This window comes from Diprion similis, chromosome 6 (genome assembly GCF_021155765.1).
Source record: "Diprion similis isolate iyDipSimi1 chromosome 6, iyDipSimi1.1, whole genome shotgun sequence".
Lineage (NCBI taxonomy): Eukaryota > Metazoa > Arthropoda > Insecta > Hymenoptera > Diprionidae > Diprion > Diprion similis.
The window spans coordinates 23,146,282-23,170,159 of record NC_060110.1 but is presented as its reverse complement, the minus strand read 5'-3'; the positions used below and the strand labels follow the sequence as shown (position 1 = coordinate 23,170,159).

Genomic DNA, 23,878 nt, shown 5'->3' with positions numbered 1-23,878 from the left:
TCGCTTGCTTTCCTTCGATCAACGCTGACTTCAAGGTCAAAAGACGGTTCAAATTCGAACCTAAATCGAACGTATAACATTTATCCCGAACCACTTATTATACATGTACAAAAAGTAGAGTTTCTGGGGCATACAAGCGTACGTCCCACATTAACACGAGTTTTCAACGTCTTAAAGAAGCCCTGATTAAACCATTCTGTAGTATAGCGACTTACTACTTTCTTTACCTTTAACAATAAGTAAACGCCCCGTGGCCATAATTGACTTAATAATATTGTGAATATCGAAATTTCTGGAAAATCTATGAAATACTTCCACCACCAATACATGCAGAAAATTTGCCTTCTACACAAATGACCTCCATGTAATTTCAAACTACGCAGATTCTCGACTCGCTGGATACTTTAGGCCGGCCTTAGTAGCTTCGCACGGTTTCAACACGTTCAAATTTTCTTTAATTAGACAACCGTCGCGATGGATAAGATCAGAAATGACAATTTCCCGACATCGTTACCCAGGTTGAAGTTCCTCGACACTGCTACCGGGTCGAGATTCGTCTGCAAAAAGCAGGGCTAGTTCATCGGAGACTTAGTCGCGACCTCCCGAATTTCAATCGCTCATATCATGGAGACCGATGAAGATACGAGCTTCATCTTTTGCGTGGAACTAGAGCGAAGCTTCGAGTTTACACTGGTACATTGTAGAAGATTCGATCGCATTCCCCCAGGTCAGCACCAGGGTGACCGTTGCTCAGGGTGTGGTCGATGTCAAGACGCACGCTTCGCGGTGAGGGATTTTTACAAGGGATCCGTTATCGCGATGGTTTAAAAACTTTGCGGAGCTGATAGAGCATACTTCGTAGTACCTGGTAGCAACGGGAGATCTCCAGGAGTTCGATAGCGACGATAAAACACCCGAAGAAATGCCGTTCGGTCAGTGTCGCACGCGCGAACGTCACCGAGCGCACCGCGTAAAACGCGCTCACGGTCTCTCTCCATGGTCCGCGCTATCCTATACTAGCAAACTGATGCTCAGATTTTTCACGAGTATCATCTATCCTAACCACCAGTGGGATCGTACGCGCAAACGCATTGAACAGTATAAATTGTATTTGTAACTTTGACGGTCGTTGAGTTGTAATTTTCCACTCTCAATAAAGTGGTTTTTGGTCATTTCATCGCGACATACATCGGTCAGCTATGGCGGACAAATCAGCATCGTCACCGGCAATCGCTGCCAGCCCAGCAGCTAATAGCCCAGCCGTTCAAGCCGTTCCTGCAAAGAAAGCAGCTGCTTCACCGAAGTCGAAGAAGCCCCGTGCAAAACCGGCGCATCCACGCACTTCCGAGATGGTGAACGCGGCTATTGCTAGTTTGAAGGAACGCGGCGGATCGTCTCTCCAGGCAATTAAGAAGTACGTTGCCTCCACGTACAAAATCGACGCGGAGAAGCAGGCTCCTTTCATCAAGAAATACTTGAAGACTGCCGTTACTACGGGAGTCTTGTTGCAGACTAAGGGTAAGGGAGCTTCAGGCTCATTCAAGATTGCAAATGCGAAGACCGACGCTCCGAAAGCTAAGCCGAAGGTACAGCGCGCCGCTGCAAAGCCAGCTGCACCGAAAAAGGCAGCTGTTGCTAAAAGCCCGAAGAAGTTGACCGCCGCAAAAAAATTGGTCGCTGCAAAGAAGCCCGCAGCCGCTACGGAAAAACGAAAGGTCGTGAAGAGCCCAGCCGCGAAACCACCCAAAGTTAAGACTCCGTCAAAAGCAAAGAAAGCTGTCAAGGCACCTACCCGCAAACCGAAGGCTCCGAAGCCAAAGAAGGCTGCTCCAGCTCCAAAGGCGGCCAAACCGGCAGCCAAGAAGGCAGCTGCAGCACCGAAGAAGAAGTGAACAGCTACATTTTGTCACCAATATCAGCAATCGTCGGAAAAATAATTTAAACGGCCCTTCTCAGGGCCATCAATTTACATCTATGCAAATGAATTGACATTGTCGATACTCTGAACCATATCCAAATAATCCCATACCATCAGTAAAAAAAATTTCTATAAATCGTAATTTCCCATATAACAGTGGTTTTTGTACAGCCATAGTGGACACGTTGGAGCATCGATTTGAGTTAAGAATTTGAATTAGGTTTGGCTGTTAGGTAATAGTATTTGCACAGCTGCAGCTGTTTCCCGGGATATCATAATTATTTATTGTTTAGGCCTTTGAACCATTCTCGGAAATGTAGCGGGATCGTGTTCCGTATACCTGCCAGCGAATAGGGGGAGGGGGGTCTTTAGTTGAGGTAGGTTTCACTCGCTTAGAAACATTTCAGTGTTCAGACCTTTGCTGTTATGCATGAGCCGGATGCACAATGCATAATCGTGAAATTCTTGAAAGACCCCATAGGAAAAATATCAGCTGCCTACAGATTATCGTTATTCAATTCTGACAGCTGCTGTAGCAAAGGTTGAGGTATAGCTGTGTATAATCCAAAGCTGTATTCAATGGCGTCGGATGACATTTGTTATTCGGGATTTTGAAAAAATGAAGATCGTTTTTCTCCCTACTGAATATTACAGATCAATTGTTTTTCTTTTGGTCCCTTATAAACAAGAAACTGCGTGAGAAGTAATAATTTCAACGCTTCTTGGAATCTCAAATTCCCTGACCTTTCCAATAACTTTCCAAGAAATATGCCACTATTAATGACAATTTATTTGGTATTAATTAAATATTAATACTAATACCTTTAGTATATTCTGGTAAATTAACACCCAATACCTTCAGTATCTTCTAGTAAGATCAAACCTTACTATTTGACTACCAATTTACAAAAACAGCCTGAAAATTCAAGTTTTATTTTCAAAATTTTTTGAGTTCCCCTATGCGTACACGTCCAAGCTCCTGTTTCGAGTGGTGTAACGCTATGACTATGATATAAAATACATCAAGGAGATGCCCTAGTCGATTTCGACGTGTCGTATACATCCCCAAATATCGAATTCCATGTATCTCAAACGCATAAGAGGGCTTTTAACAGCCCTATTCTAGACGCAATTCTGAACGAAAACACCATACGTATTCATTTGAAGCATACATTTTCATTTAAAGAAACAGGATTCTACAAAATCGCAACAGTAAATTCATAGTAACCATGTTGTGACACGATTTTTTCGTCAAATAAAAATGTTTTGAAGTGTTTTCAGTCAAAATGGTGTAAAAAATGGGGCAGCGGAGCTACTTTTAGCGTGTAAGATATATGGATTGAAATCTGAAGATGTGTACATTGCAGATTAATTTAACCAGTATACTTCTTTGAATGATCGTGGAAATGGAACGACACCGTTTTGACAACACCATTCGTGAAAGGAAAGAACCAAGTGGGATTGTAGTGGCATGCCAATATGTAGTGAGTCGTGACAGATGGAGTCGTATTTTAGCGAGACAGATTTTGTGGCCCTGAAAAGGGCCGGTTGTAATGTTGTGTCAAACGAAGAAATCAAGCACGTTCACCACGAATGCGACGAGCGAGCTGAATGTCCTTGGGCATGATGGTTACACGCTTGGCATGGATAGCGCACAAGTTAGTGTCTTCAAAGAGACCTACGAGGTATGCTTCACTGGCCTCCTGAAGAGCCATGACTGCAGAGCTTTGGAAACGCAAGTCGGTTTTGAAATCCTGAGCAATCTCTCGGACTAGCCGTTGGAATGGCAGTTTGCGGATCAAGAGCTCAGTACTCTTTTGGTAACGACGAATTTCACGAAGAGCAACGGTTCCCGGGCGGTATCGATGAGGTTTCTTAACTCCTCCGGTGGCTGGGGCACTCTTCCGAGCTGCCTTGGTCGCCAACTGTTTCCGTGGCGCCTTGCCTCCGGTAGACTTACGAGCAGTCTGCTTAGTACGGGCCATTTTAAATTTAGTGGATGTAAAGCGCAATGAAACTTGAGCGAGTCTCGAACACGAGTGAACCGTTGCAGCTAGTGCAGCCGGCTTTTAAGAGCTAGCGGAGCGTCGTGCAGCCGTTCGATTGGCCGAAGTGACGGTAGAGGGGAGAGCGTCCATGAAAAGTATATAACGTTCGGACGAACGGTTCAAGGCACAGTCGCATCGCACCTCTGACGAAGCAATATCACGGGCACAATTAATCTATTCAGATCTACTAACAATTCGCGGTCAATATGACTGGTCGTGGTAAAGGCGGAAAGGGATTGGGTAAAGGAGGAGCTAAGCGTCATAGGAAGGTGTTGCGTGATAACATCCAGGGTATAACGAAGCCTGCCATTCGTCGTCTGGCCCGTCGTGGTGGTGTCAAACGTATCTCCGGACTCATCTATGAAGAAACCCGAGGTGTCCTGAAGGTGTTTCTGGAAAACGTGATCCGTGATGCTGTTACTTACACCGAGCACGCCAAGAGGAAAACCGTCACCGCCATGGACGTTGTCTACGCCTTGAAGCGTCAAGGACGTACTCTGTACGGCTTCGGAGGTTAATCACATCGCTGCTTGCACCCAACAACACAACCAAATCGGCCCTTTTCAGGGCCACGATATGATCCTTGAGAACGATAGGCACGACACAATAAGCTCATTTTCACCTTCCTAATTATTCCATATATGTATTCTGAGCGGTTATCCCTTGAATTTCGCCTACTGGGCAGGCGTAGGATCGTCACAAATGTGCAGTACCAGTATATACGTGATACCACTGGCAGACGGTTCTTATAACCTAGCTATCCTACATGGTCGATTCGTTGCACCAGCTCAATCGATTTACGACCGCTTGCCATAATCCTACTTATAGTATACACTACCTAGTCGAACCAAATCTTATACGTGTAGTTCCTTGGAAGAGTCATTTCGCACAGCGTAGCATATATCTGCTGTACGAAATACCGCGTATACATGGTCAAATGTGTTGGACACGTCTTAACAACATCTGCTTCCAAGCCGTCGTTACTACCGTCATGAGAAATTGTACTTTGGCTCCTGCGGCAGCGATAGTGATAATGAATAACTTGATCGATCTTGCAAATTTATATCTATTGCAAAGTTCTGCGCATCCTTGAATGGCTAGGATTCCATGATGTTTTTATGACCCAAGTGTACTTTGCCTCACTGCATGTGGCGTTGTCTACAGCTGTGTTTGAACTGTATTATATCAACTCTTTTGTAGTTGCGTAAGCTTGCGGTTTTAAGTTCGAAAAATACTTTTACTGAGTATTAAGAAGTAATATGCGAGTAGTTGCGTGCTACTGAACACCGATGGTCGTTGAAAACTTCGCGTCTCAAATTCAGATGGAAATTGTATCGTTTTCTTTACATGCTAATCTACAATGTGAAAACATCAGGCAACCGATGACGTCAGACTTCACAAAATGCTGGCTCCGCCGACTTTTTTTCAGTACTGGAAGCGTGTTTGATACGATGTACCCAATACGCACAGCGATTTTTATTACGAATGAAACCAGTTATTATGCAGCCATGTGCATACAACACAATGCATTGGCTCAGCGTGGGGGATTTGCGCTATATTTAGGGCAGTAACCATTAGACCATTATCAACGCAGCGCAATACGGGCCTCATACGCGGACGAAAAGTAGTCCAATTTTAGCGTACTGTGGTTGGTGTGTAGCTTGTCATGGCAGACGATGACTGTCCGAATGAACAAGCCTCTCTCTTACTCCCCACTCAGTGGGAAGTCGCCTTACCGACATTTCAAGCGTATCATGTGATGCGGCTACTGTTGTATTGACGAGAGGCAGTTGCTAGGTAACGCAGTGGGGAATCCAGTGTACGGTGTTGACGGGAGAAGGGCCACATAATTTTTTTAGAAAATCGATTTGTGTTTCTTTCCCAAACCGAAAGCTCAACATCCAACATGTGTCGTCCGAAAATTTTATAGCTAAATTCTGAATTCTATAGATGCTACGCGACCTGTGACAGTGAGCGCTCCGCGCACAGATTGACAGACAGTGTATATCTGTACATAAGTTATTTTATGGTTCCGAAATAGCAAATTAGCCAAAAACACTTGCAAGTTATTGAGAACTCATGCTTGTTTTCACTTGAAATAAAATGCGTTCTTCTTAGAAATAAATACTGAATATTCGTGACAGCGATGAAAAAAATATTTACTAGATCGACTCAAACCGATATTTTAGTATGAAAGGACTGCTATTGCTGTGGTTCAGTGTGGATCAAATTTGGCAGCAACAGTTGTTTACAAACTGTTCGAAAATCGATATTTCAATCGTAGTCGTATCAAACTTGAATTATGAAGATCTTCGCGGAAGGAAAGAAAACCAATGGCGCGTAGTCTTAGCTAATTTAAAATGCTAGCAAACTATAAACTTTCGGTAAACATGACGTTCAGTCTCTGTACGAGATAAATTTGGTGGCCCTGAAAAGGGCCGATTAATGATCTCCTTATCCAACGGATTATGCTTTCTTTTCGGTCTTCTTGGGCAAAAGTACGGCCTGAATATTAGGCAGAACTCCACCCTGGGCAATGGTTACTCCAGATAGCAGCTTGTTCAACTCTTCGTCATTGCGGATGGCCAACTGAAGGTGACGAGGGATGATTCTGGTCTTTTTGTTATCACGTGCAGCATTTCCTGCTAATTCCAACACTTCAGCGGCCAAGTACTCCATGACCGCAGCGAGGTAGACAGGTGCCCCAGCACCAACTCGTTCAGCGTAATTACCCTTACGTAAGAGTCTATGAATACGACCAACTGGGAACTGAAGTCCAGCTCGGCTTGAACGTGACTTTGCCTTTCCCTTAACTTTGCCTCCTTTTCCACGACCAGACATGATAAAGTTGATTGAATGTACTTTAATGCACAAGTTACGATACGACTACGTGAGTAGACGGAGTGGGAATGAACTCGACCGGCCGGAGCAACGCATTTATCCTCGCCGAGCTTCGCGCTACGGCCCAACCAGAGTGACGGGCGCTGCGCGCTCGCCTCTGATTGGCCCGGGCCTTGAGGCGCCCCGTGGTATATATATGGTGCGGAAGCTAGGTCATTCACACAACTCCACCGACCTCTCAAAGGATCGACACCCAGAATTAAAGTAGTATCTATCTCACGATGCCACCGAAGACTAGCGGTAAAGCAGCCAAGAAGGCTGGTAAGGCCCAAAAGAATATTACGAAGGGAGATAAGAAGAAGAAGCGCAGGAGGAAGGAGAGTTACGCAATCTACATCTACAAAGTGCTGAAGCAGGTTCACCCTGACACTGGTATATCCAGCAAGGCCATGAGCATCATGAACAGTTTCGTCAACGATATTTTCGAACGTATCGCTGCTGAATCTTCACGGCTTGCTCATTACAACAAGCGGTCTACAATCACGTCTCGGGAGATTCAAACTGCAGTAAGACTGCTTCTGCCTGGTGAACTTGCCAAGCACGCTGTTTCGGAAGGAACCAAAGCTGTAACCAAATACACCAGCTCCAAGTAAGCTGCTTTCTTCGACTACCACCGGCCCTTTTCAGGGCCACAAAATATTTCATCACAAAAGAACGTTCTGTACTAATCGAAGTAATATACAATAGTACTAGTAAAATTGCATACCTTTGCAGTGATACAACTTTTCACTTTATTGTCGCTAGATGTATTATCTCCATTTACAGCGTATTTTCTACCTCTTCTTATTCCCTACCACAATTATATTTTGGTTGCATGTACTTACTCTCATCATTTATATGTACACATCAACAAATATCGTATGGAACATCGATTACATTTTGAATGTGTTCCCGTCTCGTATAACTCCAAATATTGATGTCCACCTATCTGACTCATATTTTATATGTAATTCTGAACAAAAAAACTTGGAAACTTTCGTTTGACGCAAAAATAAAAAAATAGCACGGATGCTACGAAATTGCAATAGTAAATTCGTAGAATGAATCCCATTTACTTATTATTGCGTCAAATGAAAATGTATTGAAGTGTTTCTGTTCTAAACTGTTGGTAGAATGGGGCTGTTCAGCTCTTTACCGCATTTGAGATATGTGGACTTCGATATTTGTATATATGTATGTCGCCGTCGAGATCGACTAGGGAACCACTTTACGCAGGGTACTGAGATGTTCAATCCTTTTTTTCGGGAAATTTATGTTCATCGACGAGCATGTTACTTACATTAAGTATCATGTGTATTTAAAGATCACTATGTAAACCAACTATTATTCAGTGATTATGCAGCTCAAAATAGTGTTATGAATGTTGGAAAAATTTTTATAAAATGACCGGGAAAATACGGGAATTTTGAACTCAAGTTTCGCTGGACGCCCCGATAGGGAGTGCGAACACAATTTCGATACAATATAGATATAGGAATTTATTTTTGCTTTCGTTCGTTTGACGTATACAGAAAGAGTTACTAACTTACGTAAATTGTGTAGAGTTATATATATTTTTTTCGCATACAGAATGCTCAGTTTCTATACATTTTACTAAAATAATAGATCCATCGCTATATAACTATTCTATTCATCGACCTATTCTATTCTGTACATTGTAAGCCTCTATCCCCATGTGTTCAGCCTCACTTTCACATCTTTTCAAATTTCTTCCACAATTAGTTGATATATTATGTCACTTTTTTCTAAAATTGAATCAATTAAAACAAATGAGTAGGTATTTGTTTTTTCTCATTTGGTGTACCGAAAGGATGCGTAGCCTATTTGCTTTTTTTAAAAATTCAACAATTATTACGTACCTTCACTTTCCCAGGCTCGATCATCTTTTCTATTTCTCGGAAGCGGTTTTTTCGTGAATTACTTTCAGAAATAGTTGGTTATTCATGCCAGAGTTCCAGTTATATTTATGGTTTTCGATTATCGGTATCACTACTCATTTCTGCGATATTATATTTGGGAATCTGAAGGCTGGCATACAAATTATTTTGTTCAGGAATTTAGACGTTAATTTAAATTATGCTTACTGCTGTGGGAGTCTTCCTGTTTTCGCACTTACAGCGTGTGCAGTTGGGGAGTCCTAAATGCTTTTTAAAAAATTGCCATTGTATACTCTACCATCGAAGTAGACGTATGCTTTTATTATTTCTACCTGCTCATTGCTGGTATCAGAAACTGATACGGAACGATGTCCGCCCTCCGTTTTGAAAGAATATTATTATTATTTTTATTTAAGTATACCTTTAATTTTTTAAGCTTGCGGTACTTGCAAAGTAATAGTAGTCAATTGATGATCAAAGCTCGATAGGACATAACACATTAAAAATACCGCCTATTGTAACAAATACCATAGGAGTCTCCATAGACCAAAAAGTTAGACTTTAACCATCTGCGAATTCTAAAAATGGAGTTCCACACGTACGCCTCCATTAATGAAAAACGAAGAGAAAAAATCCATTATTAACTTTTAGACAACTGGGGTTTGAGGAATTTCGAAAATTTTTTTCTTCTACAGAAAAGTGATCTAAATTCCAGAATGTTGGACCAAATTAAAGTCAAATGTTGATAGGTCAATGACCTTATGCCAAATGGCGTATGCCGGTCCTCTAAGGGTTAAAGGGCTACCTCCTACAGGAATTGAGTTGCTCCAACAAGACTTGAACAACGCTGCAGGTATTACACCCAAGGGGTACCCTGGTCGATTTTGACATTGATGTGTATATATATTCAACCATCGAAGTCTACGTAACTCGAATGCAAAAAAAAAATCAACAGTCCCACTACATACGGAATTCTGAACAAAAACACTGCAATTCATTCGACACAGATATAAAGAAATGGCACGAATTATGGGAAATCGCAATAATAAATTCATAGAAACGATGCCATTTTTTGATTTTTGCGTTACCAAGTACACTAGCTGTAAGTTAGCGATTTCTTTAACAACAAGCGGCTCATTCCAGGACCACAGACATATTTCATCACATTTTATGCTATTCCAAGTAAGCAAGTAAGGATACTTGATCAATACTCGATAGTTTTTTTTACTCAAATTTAATTTCGGAATATCACTTCCAATCAAATAACATTGACACCGTAATTAACGCAATTGCACTGATTTTCCATAACATAATTTTTACAGTAAACTTCAAGTAACTATTAACTAAAATATTAACAATAAATAAAACAACTGAATAATTGGCTGTTCAATTACAGGGTTTTACTCTAGTGTAACCAAGAATTATTAAATTAGTAACTTCTAAAGCGATAGTTTTAAACATTGCACCGCAATGGCGTCTCCTTTGTATCGATTCAACTGTCTCAATAAATGTAATTTGGGCTGCATACTATGAGTCGTGTGTAATTCATACAAGGTACAAATATTCAACAATAATGTTTCCTGTAGTCCTTTAGTTGGGTTTCTGACTAGTGCACTTTCTAATAAATGTACAGCATCTTGAAGTCGCCCATTGTAAAGCAAGCATACAGCCATATTATTTATTAGCATAATATTGGACGATTCTAAGACCGATGCTTTCTGAAAACAGTTGTAGGCTTCTTGAAATGCGTTTTGAGCTACCGCCATCAGGCCTCTGTCGGTTAATTCCCTGGAGTTTGAAGGATTTTGGAAACTTTCTCTGCCATCAGCAAACTGTTTTTCTGCTGCTGAGATGTCACCGAGTAAAAGTAGGACCCTACCAATTGCTGATTTTAGTATTTGCCTCTGCTCTGGATTCCAATCCGTGCCTTCACTCAGGCTCTCCAAAATATCAATGGCTAAAATATAGTTTTTCAGAGTCAAAGCACAGTTGACAATGGAAATTAGTATTCTAGACTCTCTCCCGACCCATAATCTGATAGCATCATCTCTTTCTGTAGGTGTAAATTTCAGGCGTCCGCCATCCTCCCCAAATCCTTTTTTCAAGTTTTTTATAATTTGTTTTACAGTAGATAAAACCTTATGCAGGTTGTCCAACGCGACTCTCGGTTTGTTGCAATAGGCAGGTATCTCGGCTAGAAGCAACCGGAAGGCAAAACAGGCCATGGATCCAGGCCTGGTTCCATAGAGTTCTGGATAAAAGGTAAAAAACATATCAGGCTTATCTAAATTTCCAAAGGGCTTAGACTCGTTTTCAAGAACTTCGACATGCTTTAACTTTGCCAAAAGTGCGAGCCTTGTAAACCATAATTGTAGAGAATGTGGAGTGTGTTTGCTGGGATGATTTATCTTCCCATATCCCTGTCCATAAATTGCTAGCAGTCTTCCAGTAAGATTAATCGCCGCCCGGTAACATCCTGTCTGAATCAAATTCCTCAGACCACGTTCGTCCTGCGTCACATCCGAAGCTGTGAGAACGTTACGATGAATGTTTTCTTCTTCCCCTAGGAAGTGAATCGCAGTCTCCTTAGTCGTATCAGTTAAATCTCCTTGCAACGTCAGTCCGGGCATCGTCAGATTTTCTCTATCAGGAAAGTTACTTCCAGGTGTCGACGTAGCTATCGACGCTAATACTTTTCTGGTTTGATCCGAGGGAATCCAAGCATCTCTATGAATGTCGCTGGCCGTGACGTGATCGGAGACTTGCTCCGCAGCATCTGACAAGCTATTTTCAAGAAAGCTATTTGACGGCGCAGTCAAAAAGGAGTCAAATACTGGGCGAGGGCTCGCAGATACTGACGGTTGTTCCAGCATGTCTTGTTTTTCCGGCGGGACAATTTCGTCGAATATCGTGTGAGTTGTATTGCTGAAGTAACGCCCCAGCCCAGTGTCACCAGATGGTTTTGAGTCATTATCGCTCGGTTCAAATAGCGAACTTTTATCGGCCATTGCTCGTCACGCTTAAACACAAGGTCAATTCTACGGTAATTACTGTCTTACAATATCGTGATCACGCATGATTTCACTTTTGGTTAGGAGGCTTGAGCACGACTGGTTAGTAGCATGTTAGTAGTTGAGAGTTAGCCTTCGCACGACTGGAATCAGCTGTTAGTCTGTCACAGCTTCACAGACCTTACGGGCACGGCTAAATTGCCTCAAGCAGTTTCCTAGAGGGTGACATTGCAACTAATTTTCAAATTGAGTGCTGCTGCCTTACTGCGTCGGTACAAATTGGACGTAACCTTTCGCGCTTTTCGCAAGCGGCGACATCGATTTTTCCGAATTGCATTGACAGTGAATATACAAATGTAGATACATAAATGTCAACATATTAAAACTATCCGTACAACCGTCTTTAGCTCCAATCTGAAATTCTAGACGCCTAACATAAATGAAACTAATTTACTTACTGACAGATCGACGTTGTGATGGATGCAAGATGGCAGACTTACAATAAAGGTTGCGTTCCGAAATTAGCTCCTAGTGCTTTCAGCAATCTCTTATCTCTTTTGCGCTGCCGAGTTTGTGATTAGCTCTGTCTCTGTCCTAGGGAGTTTTCAGCGCTGCCAGCTAGTTTCGGAATGCACCCAAAAGTGAATAAAAGCGCTGCCAAACTATACTCTGAAGTTCACGTTAAATAGTTGCCTGCTCATTGCCACTCACTTTCCTTGTGCATTCACTGCTTCAATTGAAATTGCATCAACATAACCAAACATAACCTGATAGTGCGTAGCCTAACCCCACGTGCGAATTGGTTCCGAAAACATTGCGAGATAAATAGATAAATAAATTGAAGAAAATGAGTGATTCTGAAAAGGAAGATGACCAGCCAGTAAACACAGGCCCAGTAGACAATGCGTGGGATCTCAAGGTTCCCGAATTCAAGCCAGAACACAACCCGCACCGTCTACTAGAGGAAAGTTCGTTTGCAACGTTGTTCCCAAAGTACAGAGAACAATATTTAAAACAGTGTTGGCCGCTGGTGCAGAAATCGTTACAGGAGCAAGGTATCAAGGCTGAGTTAGATCTGATTGAAGGTAGCATGACAGTCAAGACGACACGAACAACTTGGGACCCCTACATAATTATCAAGGCTCGTGACATGATCAAACTGATGTCTAGGTCCGTGCCGTACGAGCAGGCAGTCAAAGTTCTACAAGACGACATCGGTGCTGATATTATTAAAATATCGTCCCTGGTCAGGAACAAGGAAAAGTTTGTCAAGCGAAGACAGCGGCTAATCGGACCCAACGGCTGCACGCTGAAGTCAATCGAACTGCTGACAAAGTGCTACGTTTTAGTTCAGGGGCAAACCGTAGCTGCTCTTGGACCCTACAAGGGATTGCAGCAGGTGAGACGGATTTGCGAAGACACAATGAAGAATGTGCATCCGATTTACAACATCAAGGCGTTGATGATAAAGCGAGAACTCGCCAAGGATCCTAAGCTGAAGAACGAAAATTGGGAAAGATTTTTACCAAAGTTTAACAGCAAGAATGTTAGCAAAAGAAAACAGCCAAAGAATAAAAAGGCTAAGAAAGAATACACACCGTTTCCTCCACCGCAGCAGGAAAGTAAAATCGATAAACAATTGGCATCTGGGGAATTCTTCCTCAAAGAGGAACAGAAACAGGTTAAGAAACGCAAGGAACAGGAGGCCAGACATGAGGAGGCTGCCAAAAAGAGAGTCGAAAGAAGAGCTCAGGCGTTTGTTGCTCCTGATGAAAATGTTGCAACGAAAAATGTTAGCAAGAAAGGAGATATCAACATCGAGGAGTTTAAGAGAAAAGTTAAAAAAGGTTTTAAAAAACGTAGCGCCGTTCCTTCATAAACTGTGTATATACTTTATCATACTAAACTTACAACTTGCGGTACGTTTATTTTTTATAAGATTAAGCCGATTGTATTAAAAAAATGTTGTAAATAAATTGACGTAAAGTTTTTGGAAAAAAATCCATGTTTTATTAAAAAAAATTTCTCCTATAATCGTTAGCATACTGTTTTTTTGTTCATTTTGTTTCATCTTAATTTACATTCATTTCATTATTATACAATACAAAGTGTGGAATACATGAAACACTAGCATATGATTTTTTAGCCGGTAGAACTTTATAATTGAATGATAACCCCGATAATTTGATGAATACGTAGGTTTATAAAGTTTTCTTTTTTTTTTTTTGTAATACAAAGTTCATCTGAAGTACGCCAAATATTCTTTTCATTATTGTCAATCTCTAAGTATCGTCGCTCCTTTTTTCTAAAATCTCTTTTTATTACTCCTTCGATCGTTTCTCTGTCGTTGTGTCAATTTTTACTCGTACAGGTGTTATCTTTCATTTATAATCCATCCATATTCGTAATTCGCAGAGATCAAGTGGTTGGGTCTATTTTAATGGACTGGTTACATACACATTATCATTGACTGTTAACTTCGTATTGTAACTGATTAATTAATTAATTTATGTCACATTTTATCTTACAGCCTAAAATTGCGGAAGTACGACGTTTTTATATAATTTATATTTATATAATTAATAAGAATAATATAACTATTATTTACATTACGTATTTATGATATTCATTATAAGTATAACTTAGTATGTTTATTGTGTAGACTGCAGTATATTCACAGACGAAATCGACCAGATTTAATGAAAGCCTTCATTTTAATTTCCAGGGACACCAGAAACGAATTAAACATCGATACCGAATTGCCGCCTTACCTACTATTACGCACGTATAATATTGTATTATGTTATATTATGTTATATATAATAAATTTCTTATATGCTACGTGCTCGAGCCAATCTCATCGTTAAAATTTTTTGAATGATTGGTATCTCGACTGTATTTTCCATCAGTTTAATGACAATCGAATGCAGAAGTGATAGTTTTATGATACAAAAGCTTACGTAAACTTATACCAGCACTGCTGTTATTTCGTAACAGCAAGGAACAAGCTAGGAGTTATTACAAAAGAATACTTAGTTTATATCGTGTCATATTGCTGTTGCTGATTCGCTTATCGACTAAATATCTTAATTGTTTTATCATAATTATCTATACCCATTTGCACAACCAAGTCAAAATACAGTACATCGCCTGTGCTAATTTAAACGAAGAAAAAAATTTCAAATTAAATATCATTTGTGATCAATAAATAAATTGCAATATTGACAGACAACATTTACAACCTTTGACTACTAGGCGTAGTTAAATTGAAGAAAAATTTCAATTTAGGTCCACCTTGTACTTAACAGAATATTTTTTCCCCCTAAAAGCAGCCAATATTTAGTTTGTACAAAAACCTATTTCAATCAACTTTTCGAAATCAACCAATCGCTAGATTTTGGCATACTTATCGTTGATCTTACAACGGGTACAATTTAATTGCTCGTCGATTGTTTTTATTTGGAAAAACACGAGTTAGAATATAATTGTTCACGAATCCTTAACAAGGATACATCACGACGCTTGTCTGACGCAGATAATTATCTTGACGTACTTCTGAACTCGTAATGTAATCACAGTTGAAAAATTATAATGTTACAATAATTTAAGCATTCCATTACAATAGTTATGCCAATAATATCATGAAATATATTTACATCTTTGATACTCCAATCGATTCGAAGATTGTTTTTTCTTTCTTTTTCACTTTTCGCTATTATGGAAGAGGTGTGTTTGTATTTTTTAATGTTTATCAATAAATCGATTGTAATTTTCTGATTCCAAATACCCAATTCATAACTTGATGGTAGTTATTTACTTTTTATTCACGTTTTGTTTTTCATCTTTAACTTCGTTTTGGCACTCTCACAACATTGTTCATACTTTAAAACTATTAATCAAATTACTGAATGGAGTATAAGTTTCTTCAGACCGAATACAATATAGTTCTTCTGCTACTTGTTTTCGTAAAAAACATTTTCAAAAAAATCGTCTCCCGTATTAAATGTATCAATGGCTGATACTTTAATCATTTTAAGCTGCTATTATATGTATGCGCATATTCCTTACACGCTGAATCCAACAGTTTTCCCCGTATTATTTTGATACCATCATTTATTCACCTAAAGTGAATCCTAGATATTAGTAATTAAAGACCAAAGAACCGACGATAGAACGTAAATATGAAACTAAAATTGAATAGCAAATATTTCGGATATAACTAAATCACTTTTGATTTAGTATAATCAAAATTAAGGTTTTATCTGAGCGAAATAATTTTATCCATTATCCATTACTCATTCTAGCCTTAGCAAAGAAAGTTACACTAAAATAAATTGTCGTAACAGTTACACAATGCAGTTCAACCTCTCTTAATTGGCCCGTTTCCCCAGTTTTATGCGTGAACTATTTCCCCCACTACTCAGAAGAAAAGACACAAGCTGAGAATTCGTATACCTACTTCTCAGTAGTTTAAGTGCAAAAATCTGGCCAGCTATGCAAAGATAGATAGGTATTGGGGAACACCGATTCATAGAAAAACTCTTCCACCTTCATCCTTGTCCGGAACTACTGAGAGGTTGGACTGTATCTGAGTTATTCAATAAACTCTAACCATTATTTTTGGAATGTAATTAGTTTTGTTTTTTCGGTTATAATTTTTTATTTCAATAGTGCATTGGGCGATGAATTAAAAAAGTATCTTTCGTATCTAGTCAAGATGAACTCGTTAGCTCATCAACTTGTATAAAGAATTGGCGATGACTACACTCTCCTTATTAACTACAAGTCATATTGTTGCTGCAAAAAAAATGTTTGCTAGACAATAAATCGATTTCTCTAAAAAACGCATTATACCTTGCGAATATAAAATGTCTATTCCCTCATAAAATATGAACAAATCGCTCAATACTTATATTCACATTTATAAAAATTAATCGTTTCCTTCAAATGAAAGTTATTACACTTAATTTAGCATGAGTATTTTGAGACACTCCATTTAAGAGTTGAAGTTTGGTTTAGAGAAGCAGAACTTCTACGGCAGGTAACTTATATTACATTCAACAGCAGTTTTCACGTCACTCCATTTTTACTAGCGAGATAATAAAATAATAATTGCAAGCCCTCCAGCGTGTTATAATGATTCTTTAGTCGCATATATATTATACGGGAGTTGATAATTTCGTTATCGGACGCACATCACCATTTCGTCTTATACCTTAAAATAGTGAACTACAATGAATTAATTAGAGCTCTAGTCCAGGCTAATGATTGTGATTGTAGAGATGCCATCTCTGTGTCTCTGCACGCGAGTCGCACTTTTCTGCAGTTATACCTCGCTGCGCGTGATGCCTGGAATCTACGCACACTGGTATTCGTGTGTGACGTATCAGGCCACCCTCCAAGTGACGCCACTTCTGATTTTCACTTCCGTCGCATATTTGCATCAAGAGTGTTGTTCCTTTAGCGTATGCTGGTAACGTCAGGCAGAGGTCGTGGTGCTTTATTAAACCATCCTTGGTTAAGCCCCATTCCTAAAAGAGATGACCGTTATCATTCAACCGAACAGAGTAAGTGGAATCAGACAGAATTACAATAAATTATCAATCATCAGCTATTTTGAAGTTAGGTCGGTGGAAAATTGAGAGGCAGAATTACCTGATTGCCGCCAGTGTCGTGACAGGGATAGAGCCCCACGTTTCCGTCAAGGAGATGCCCCATGCTGTCCATGCAGGTGGATCCTTGTTTGAAAGAACCCCCTGGTCCGCCTTCACTGGTGGGTATTGCAAGCTCTGGATAAACGTTCTTGAGGTACCAACTGAACGGCTTGCAGTGAAGCTTATGTTTTAGTTCCAATCGATCTTGAATGCTGTAATATTTAATTATATGTATCCGGCTGCACCTCCCATTTAATTTTTTAACGCCAGGTTTTTTAGATCAGAAAAAAACTTTTCGTTATTTAGGTGATGGTGAAACATAATATGAGCATGGTGAGGTAATATAGCGTCAAAGAGACCCATCGCAGCTGATCGTTTGCGTTGATTTGCACCGATATCTAAGTACAGAAAACTCCGTGCAGGTTCTTGTACGTTTATTTTGTGAAAACTATAATAAAAAAACTTCTTTTATAATTAAATACGGGATGTCTATAGAATGGAATATTCTCTAGCACCAGATGGCTTCCGTCTCCCGATTTCTCGCCTCATTATTAGCTTCTCGGTTTTTTCAGGAACTGTATAAATCGACATTCCCATTTTAACCGTCCTATCGGCGACTGACTTATGGAATACGAGTGTCGAAAGAAATTGTACCATAAAACTCACTTTCCGTAAGGTATATTCCTCGCTAGTGGAACGGCGTTGTAATAGTACTGTTTGTACTCGTCCATCCATACTTCGGCTGCGCGACGGGTGTTCCTTGCGAATACGTTACCGCTTCCTCCAGGAAAGGAGTACGGATGTCGTTTCCGGAATACGTGGCCAACTCTCGAGCACGGTATGATTTCCAAGCTGCCACCGCATTGCCACACGCGGAACGATATTTCTGAAGCAAAAGAGACGAAAACGGTGATCAAGTAAAGAACAAAACGGGACACATTAAGCGAAATGGAAAAACTGTTATGCATCTGTATGTTATACATAATGGAAAAAAAGGGATTGCAAAGGATATGTATAAAGCAGACGCCTGCAGCAGCTCACCGAGATTTTCTCCCCCCCATACGTCCATTTGGGTGTCGTATTTTCCCAGAGTCTCGAAGTACGCTTTGTTGATGACAAATAGTCCTCCGGCGATCATCGGTGTCCGGATGGACGAGGTCGGATCCTTCTGCCTCGCTTGACGCTCCACTTGACTCAGGTATTCCCACTTGAAGACCAGACTCCAATCGAATCCACCTCTCAGGTCGGCCGATGCCCCTATCAATTTCAACAACATCACCTCCTGTCATTCGATATTCAAAATTACACCGAGTAACGGATTTGCAGTGGTCAATAATGGGCGGAAAAATCTGGATCGATTAATCATGTGTTAAACCATTGATTATACCGAAAAAGCACTAAATCATCATCATCTTATCACTCATATCACGCAATCATCCTACACTACACGCATTGTGTTATAAAGTAAAATATCGCGTTTACCGATATACTGGAAGGTATCCATGCTGATGACGTCGATGACGGGGCAAACGACCCTCGTCGGGTCTTCGGCGACCCTTTCGAGGAGGGGTTCGAGCCAATCAGCATTGCATTCGCAATGAGAGTCGAGGAAAGTGAGAACGCTGGCTGTCGCAGCATCCGCCCCTCTGACTCGCGACCTCATAAGACCCTCGCGTTTCTCGTTTCTGATAACCCGCACCTTGTGGATCCTTGACAATTCTTCACCGTCCTCAGCTGAAAGGTATAGATTACACCAAGGTTACTTCTGGTTAAACTCGATTTCACGAATCTTAGGATTAACAAGAGAAATAGCGAGACGGGATAATCAAATGTCCAAGACCAAGAGCCCAATTACTTTTTGCGTTCATGTCTATAACGAAAATTTTTCATTTCACAACGATGCTATATCCTTTCATGGAGTTTCTTGATGAGCAAATGTGATATTATTAAGAATTCATGCTACTGCTACTATTCCATAATACTTGTCTGACTCAATGTTGAAGTAACATCGGAAAACAAATAGGAATATATAATGTAAGAGATCTTCTTTGAGTCTATAATCTATCATACTTACGATGGTCACTAAAGTCATCGACCAAAATGATCTCCTTGATTAGATGCTCGGGGCTTCTATTGAGCACACTGAAACACAGAAAAAATATATGGATTCTGATATTCGAAGAGGAGGGTTCTGAAATATCTCCCTTCAGTAGTTATAGGTATATATATACGTATAAAAAATAGCATGCCAGTGGAAGAGAGAATTCGTGGGGCGGTGGGTAAAAATTGCAAGAATTAAAATTATATTCGCGAAGCTCGCGGCACGGCGTAAGAAAAATGTCTTAATTAATTCGCCACGTTATGAAAAATCTCTGATTTATGCCGTCTTTGTGGCCGTTCAGCGATCATCGGCTCTCGGAGTCTGGCTTATATATCTGCAGAATCCGAAGGGTGAGATCTAAGGGTGGTAAGGGATGCGGTGGGTGAGAGGAGCGGAAAACGCGGCGGCTGCTAACAGGAAACGAGAGAGGAACGAGAAGCGAAGGAATGGTGATTAGAAAATTCCATCGGAAAGGCGTTTCACGGACGACAGTCGCCGCCCGCCAGATTTCAAACTTTTATACAAACTCGTTCTGAATCTATATTCGCCGACTGCAGAGGGCTGATTGCATATCTGCCATGGCTGACAGTCTGCCTTTGAATTTAACTCGTGATTAAAATTATGCGCCCGTTGTTGTGGCGCCGTTTTTGCAGTTCACATACTTGACATTTAAGCAGAACTCAACTCACCTGACTACCGTTCTGAGAAGGGTAGAACGCGCCTCGTTGTGAAACGTTATAATCACCGAGGTTGGCGGCAGGTCTCGTTTCCATTGTTTCATTCGACACCTGCAACAGAGGACAATAATGTGATTACAAACGAGGGTGGTATGTGTATACCTATATGCATAATCGGATAACGTCACGTCAAAGCAGCCCGAGCTTACTGAACTCTCTTGTTTCCATCCATAAACCAACTGCTCGCAATATCTATAACCAGGTTCTCCCCGTTTCAAGCGACATGTTACTTGTTATGTTATACAGCTTCAGGGCTTGCTATTACACACCGCGATTTTGATCTCATTTTGTCGACAATCTATACTACATTTCCACGGTTTGGTTTTCTTGTATAACAAGATAGAACAACAGCATTGAAGCCAAGACTGACATCTATTCGTTCATTTGCATACTGGGTAGAAACGCCTCGGCTCTCCCTGTTGAGTTTGTTGATTCTAATCATGGGAAAACCGGAATTTGGGTAAATACCCTAATTCGACACGGCAAGGCACGTAGCTCAGCTCGAAGGATTAGCTTCATTATGGAGAAGAATGTCACCCGGGGTTACATCTTAGCTTTCGGACGTACGTGAGGTTAACGAATTTCGTGAAAAAAACCGAGGCAGAAGAGGGAAGAAAATTTTCTGGTCTTTATATAATTGCATGGTATATGAAAATGAATAAAACCTTAATTTACGAGAGATTCAAAGCGCTCTTGTGCAATTTCTGAGACGCCCTAATTCTCCTAATCACGATTATTAGATAACTGGCCGTTTGGCTAATTGGGTATACCGATCCTGCGGATATATAGGCAATATTTTTAATCACCTCAATTTGCGGTCACGGCCGTCGCGTGCATACCTTTCGATAATCTTAAGATATCGTCGGTTACACCGCCATTAACGCGTTGTCGCGCTGCGCTCCTTATAATCGAGGTAGGGTGATAATTTCACCCGCAAGGAAGGAAGTTTCGGCCAAATAAATGCGAAGACATAAATATCGTTTTATCACGAGAGATAAGAGAAAAAGAAGCCAAGGAGGAACGCGAGGGTAAGAAAGATACCAGGGGATGAAAAAAATTGGCCGTTAGTTGAGTGGCTGAGATGGCTGCAATGATACATCTCTGCAACCATGACCCCCTTCGGCCCCATGCCTCACCGGCAAATCCGAAGCTTCCGGTTGTCTCGTTAGAGGATCCTACAGCTCCGACGTTTCCTTGTTGCATTATAAATCTCGAAAGCGTTTCAAATTTCGCGAGCTCATCCCGGGCATAAATTCGGGAGCTGGGATCCTTGCTTCCCGCGATGATAAACCGCTGAGCGTTCATCAAATTTCTTATCTCAATGCCCACCGCGGTTATACCGCCGCACGTCAATTCAAGCTAACAATTTCTTCGTCGATCCCTGCTACCCTTGAACCCTCGATGCGCATACCGGGAATTTACTGTAAAATTTACCGTGCAACGCCTGCACATAGGCAATCGAAGCTACATAAGTGAAGCTTAAGTTGACTATCTACAGGCGTTGCGCGGAGAGTTTCAAAGAAAACTTCTAGAGCAAACGACCCAAAAAGTTTCTTCGCGCTTTCTAGATATCCTAGAAGCACGGTAATTTCATTGCGGTCAAAGAGTCGTTTTAACTCGATTAGATTGACCGTATCGACTTCCGCATACATCGGATCAAAGCAGTTTCGAATCAATCAAGATTGACCAAGCTTTCGGGTAGGATTTTCCAATTCTATTAGCTCTAGGGTCTCGTCGAAGATAGTTGAACTCGAGCGTCGTGTCTTTTTCCGATCCCGCAGGATGCACACCAAAGTTTCCGACATTCCGCTCCCTGCAATCAACCTCGCCAATTCGATGCCTGCATTACCAGATATTTAGTTCTCGTAATTTATGTCAAGCAGAAATCTTGCCTAAATCATTTCCCTGTATTTGGTCCGATTTATCGTGTCGTTCAGCCCAACATAGATCCAAGACGTGCAGTCAGGAGTGCCTGCAATATCTCTTCCCTTCACCCCCTCTCGCTCTCTCTCTCTCTTTCTCTCTCTCTCTCGACAATATACCTGCGATATTTATGGGGTAAGTCCCGTGCGGAAAAGCCTGGAGTCGGGTCATAAGCTTCGTAGACGTTGGAACGATCCTCATGCGTCAAAGCGAAGAAGCGCGTGCCTTTTTCTCAGTTCATTCTCTTTCTCCGTCTCATTTTTGCTTCGTGCCATATACATCCAGTTTTTTTCTTTTTCCGCTCGCACTCCACTGTTCTGGAAACGTGGCCAGAATCTAGCGGGTCACTTTGCAGGACTCGACGCTTATCGACTCCTAATAGAGCGGCGGTCGCATTCGATCGGTTGCGTCTTTGCCTTCGTCTTCGGCAGGGCGGAATTCCGGGGAGAGTCGATGGCGGTCCATTCAAATCCGCTGCAGCGCGAAAAGGATTCCGGATTTCCGGTCGGGAAAACGCTGATCCGGCGTAGTTTGATTCGGAACTTCAATTTGATTTCGGCTTAACGCTACCGGTTTCAACGAGTATACGACTGCCGGTGACACGCGGAATCGCGTCCACGGTTTTAATCCCACGCCTCGTGACAGCGCACATGAAAACGCACTCAGTCCGCACTCGCGGGTGAAACGGGAATTGGAAAACGCAGCTTTCTTTTCCGTGTGCTCCACGTTGTGTACGCTTCGTTGATCTTGTTTCTACCAATCATCGATCGTCAGTTTATACCTTCGGAATCGGCATCGAATAATGTGAAATCCCAACCGTATCATGAGTTTTCTGTGAAACTCGCCGCCTGACGCCAAGCGATATGCAACCGAAGCTACATTTCTTATTGCGTCCTATTTGAATTGCAGCTTCGGTTGCCTATCTGCTGGCGTTTAACGGCAAGTTTCACAGAAAACTCATAGTATATACTTCAACAATTATCAGGAAAGATGCTGCGATAAAAGAGACGAGTTTAACTGGGTCAACTAAAACAATGTCAACAAGTCTTTAAATTCAGGGGTTAAATTTTAATATCATTATTATATTAATAACAAGAATACCTCGGGATTAGAAAAGAAGCCGAGCGACGTGGAACGTCGAAAACTTTATCGTCGCGACATCCGAGCCACATTATGTGAGAATTTTGTAATACCAGTGGAATTTACACGAAAATTTATGATTCGATGGTAGTCTTTTTGGGCTCCAGTTTCAAAAGTGGAATATCCGGTGACATCCAAAGGTTGTGTACCACAAAAAAAAAGAAAAAAAGAAAATGAAGTTTTTCAAATTAACGTCGTTGATTAGTGCAGGGATAAAAGTTGGAAAAGTAGATATCTTGGACGTCGACACTCCTCAGTCGAAGACTGCAACGTGGGAATAGTTAAACGACTAACGACCCGCAGGACGTGACTATTATTCGAGGGGCGAGGTTCGGAAAACTCGACCAAACTTTGCTCGAGCTTTTCAAAAGCGAAACCGGGCTTCTACCAGCGATGGAAGGTGTGTGCGCGCTGCTAACAATGCGTTGTGGTTTGCGCTGTTTGAACAACAAGACAATGCCGAGAGTTTCCGGCTGAGAATGTTGCATGGAAAACATATACGAGTAACATGCCCTCCGGTGCACGAATTTGGCCCTTCTAGGTATACGTATCCCCGTTCGTTTGTTAA

At 41.2% G+C, this 23,878-nt stretch overlaps 8 protein-coding genes across 8 annotated transcripts in view; 4 read left to right on the top strand and 4 right to left on the bottom strand.

Moving 5' to 3' along the window:
• Positions 1 to 1,083: 1,083 nt before the first annotated feature.
• On the top strand, positions 1,084 to 4,052 carry LOC124406882 (late histone H1-like). Its single transcript, XM_046882541.1, has 2 exons — positions 1,084 to 2,245; positions 4,043 to 4,052. The coding sequence occupies exon 1, from the start codon at positions 1,200 to 1,202 to the stop codon at positions 1,890 to 1,892; it is 693 nt and encodes a 230-aa protein (XP_046738497.1). The 5' UTR covers positions 1,084 to 1,199; the 3' UTR covers positions 1,893 to 2,245; positions 4,043 to 4,052.
• Positions 3,414 to 3,940, bottom strand: LOC124406883 (histone H3). Its single transcript, XM_046882542.1, has one exon. It carries the CDS (start codon positions 3,901 to 3,903, stop codon positions 3,493 to 3,495), a length of 411 nt encoding a protein of 136 aa, XP_046738498.1. The 5' UTR covers positions 3,904 to 3,940; the 3' UTR covers positions 3,414 to 3,492.
• Positions 4,053 to 4,140: 88 nt separating the features above from the next.
• On the top strand, positions 4,141 to 4,554 carry LOC124406885 (histone H4). Its single transcript, XM_046882545.1, has one exon. The coding sequence runs from the start codon at positions 4,173 to 4,175 to the stop codon at positions 4,482 to 4,484; it is 312 nt and encodes a 103-aa protein (XP_046738501.1). The 5' UTR covers positions 4,141 to 4,172; the 3' UTR covers positions 4,485 to 4,554.
• Positions 4,555 to 6,328: 1,774 nt separating this feature from the next.
• Positions 6,329 to 6,855, bottom strand: LOC124406884 (histone H2A). Its single transcript, XM_046882544.1, has one exon. The coding sequence runs from the start codon at positions 6,805 to 6,807 to the stop codon at positions 6,433 to 6,435; it is 375 nt and encodes a 124-aa protein (XP_046738500.1). The 5' UTR covers positions 6,808 to 6,855; the 3' UTR covers positions 6,329 to 6,432.
• Positions 6,856 to 7,087: 232 nt separating this feature from the next.
• Positions 7,088 to 7,560, top strand: LOC124406684 (histone H2B). Its single transcript, XM_046882208.1, has one exon. The coding sequence runs from the start codon at positions 7,089 to 7,091 to the stop codon at positions 7,458 to 7,460; it is 372 nt and encodes a 123-aa protein (XP_046738164.1). The 5' UTR covers position 7,088; the 3' UTR covers positions 7,461 to 7,560.
• Positions 7,561 to 9,967: 2,407 nt separating this feature from the next.
• On the bottom strand, positions 9,968 to 11,899 carry LOC124407061 (trafficking protein particle complex subunit 12). The gene has a single exon (XM_046882870.1). It carries the CDS (start codon positions 11,750 to 11,752, stop codon positions 10,184 to 10,186), a length of 1,569 nt encoding a protein of 522 aa, XP_046738826.1. The 5' UTR covers positions 11,753 to 11,899; the 3' UTR covers positions 9,968 to 10,183.
• A 629-nt stretch (positions 11,900 to 12,528) lies between these two features.
• Positions 12,529 to 13,718, top strand: LOC124407194 (KRR1 small subunit processome component homolog). Its single transcript, XM_046883071.1, has one exon. The coding sequence runs from the start codon at positions 12,603 to 12,605 to the stop codon at positions 13,632 to 13,634; it is 1,032 nt and encodes a 343-aa protein (XP_046739027.1). The 5' UTR covers positions 12,529 to 12,602; the 3' UTR covers positions 13,635 to 13,718.
• A 2,949-nt stretch (positions 13,719 to 16,667) lies between these two features.
• LOC124406923 (polypeptide N-acetylgalactosaminyltransferase 2) overlaps positions 16,668 to 23,878 on the bottom strand; it is a 145,341-nt gene continuing 138,130 nt past the window's right edge. The window contains exons 4-10 of the mRNA XM_046882604.1: positions 20,200 to 20,298; positions 19,484 to 19,551; positions 18,892 to 19,143; positions 18,451 to 18,666; positions 18,076 to 18,295; positions 17,411 to 17,621; positions 16,668 to 17,286 (exon numbers count right to left, since the gene is read on the bottom strand). Coding sequence (XP_046738560.1) covers positions 17,017 to 17,286; positions 17,411 to 17,621; positions 18,076 to 18,295; positions 18,451 to 18,666; positions 18,892 to 19,143; positions 19,484 to 19,551; positions 20,200 to 20,298 — 1,336 coding nt within the window. The 3' untranslated portion in view covers positions 16,668 to 17,016. The remainder of the gene's footprint in view (positions 17,287 to 17,410; positions 17,622 to 18,075; positions 18,296 to 18,450; positions 18,667 to 18,891; positions 19,144 to 19,483; positions 19,552 to 20,199; positions 20,299 to 23,878) is intronic.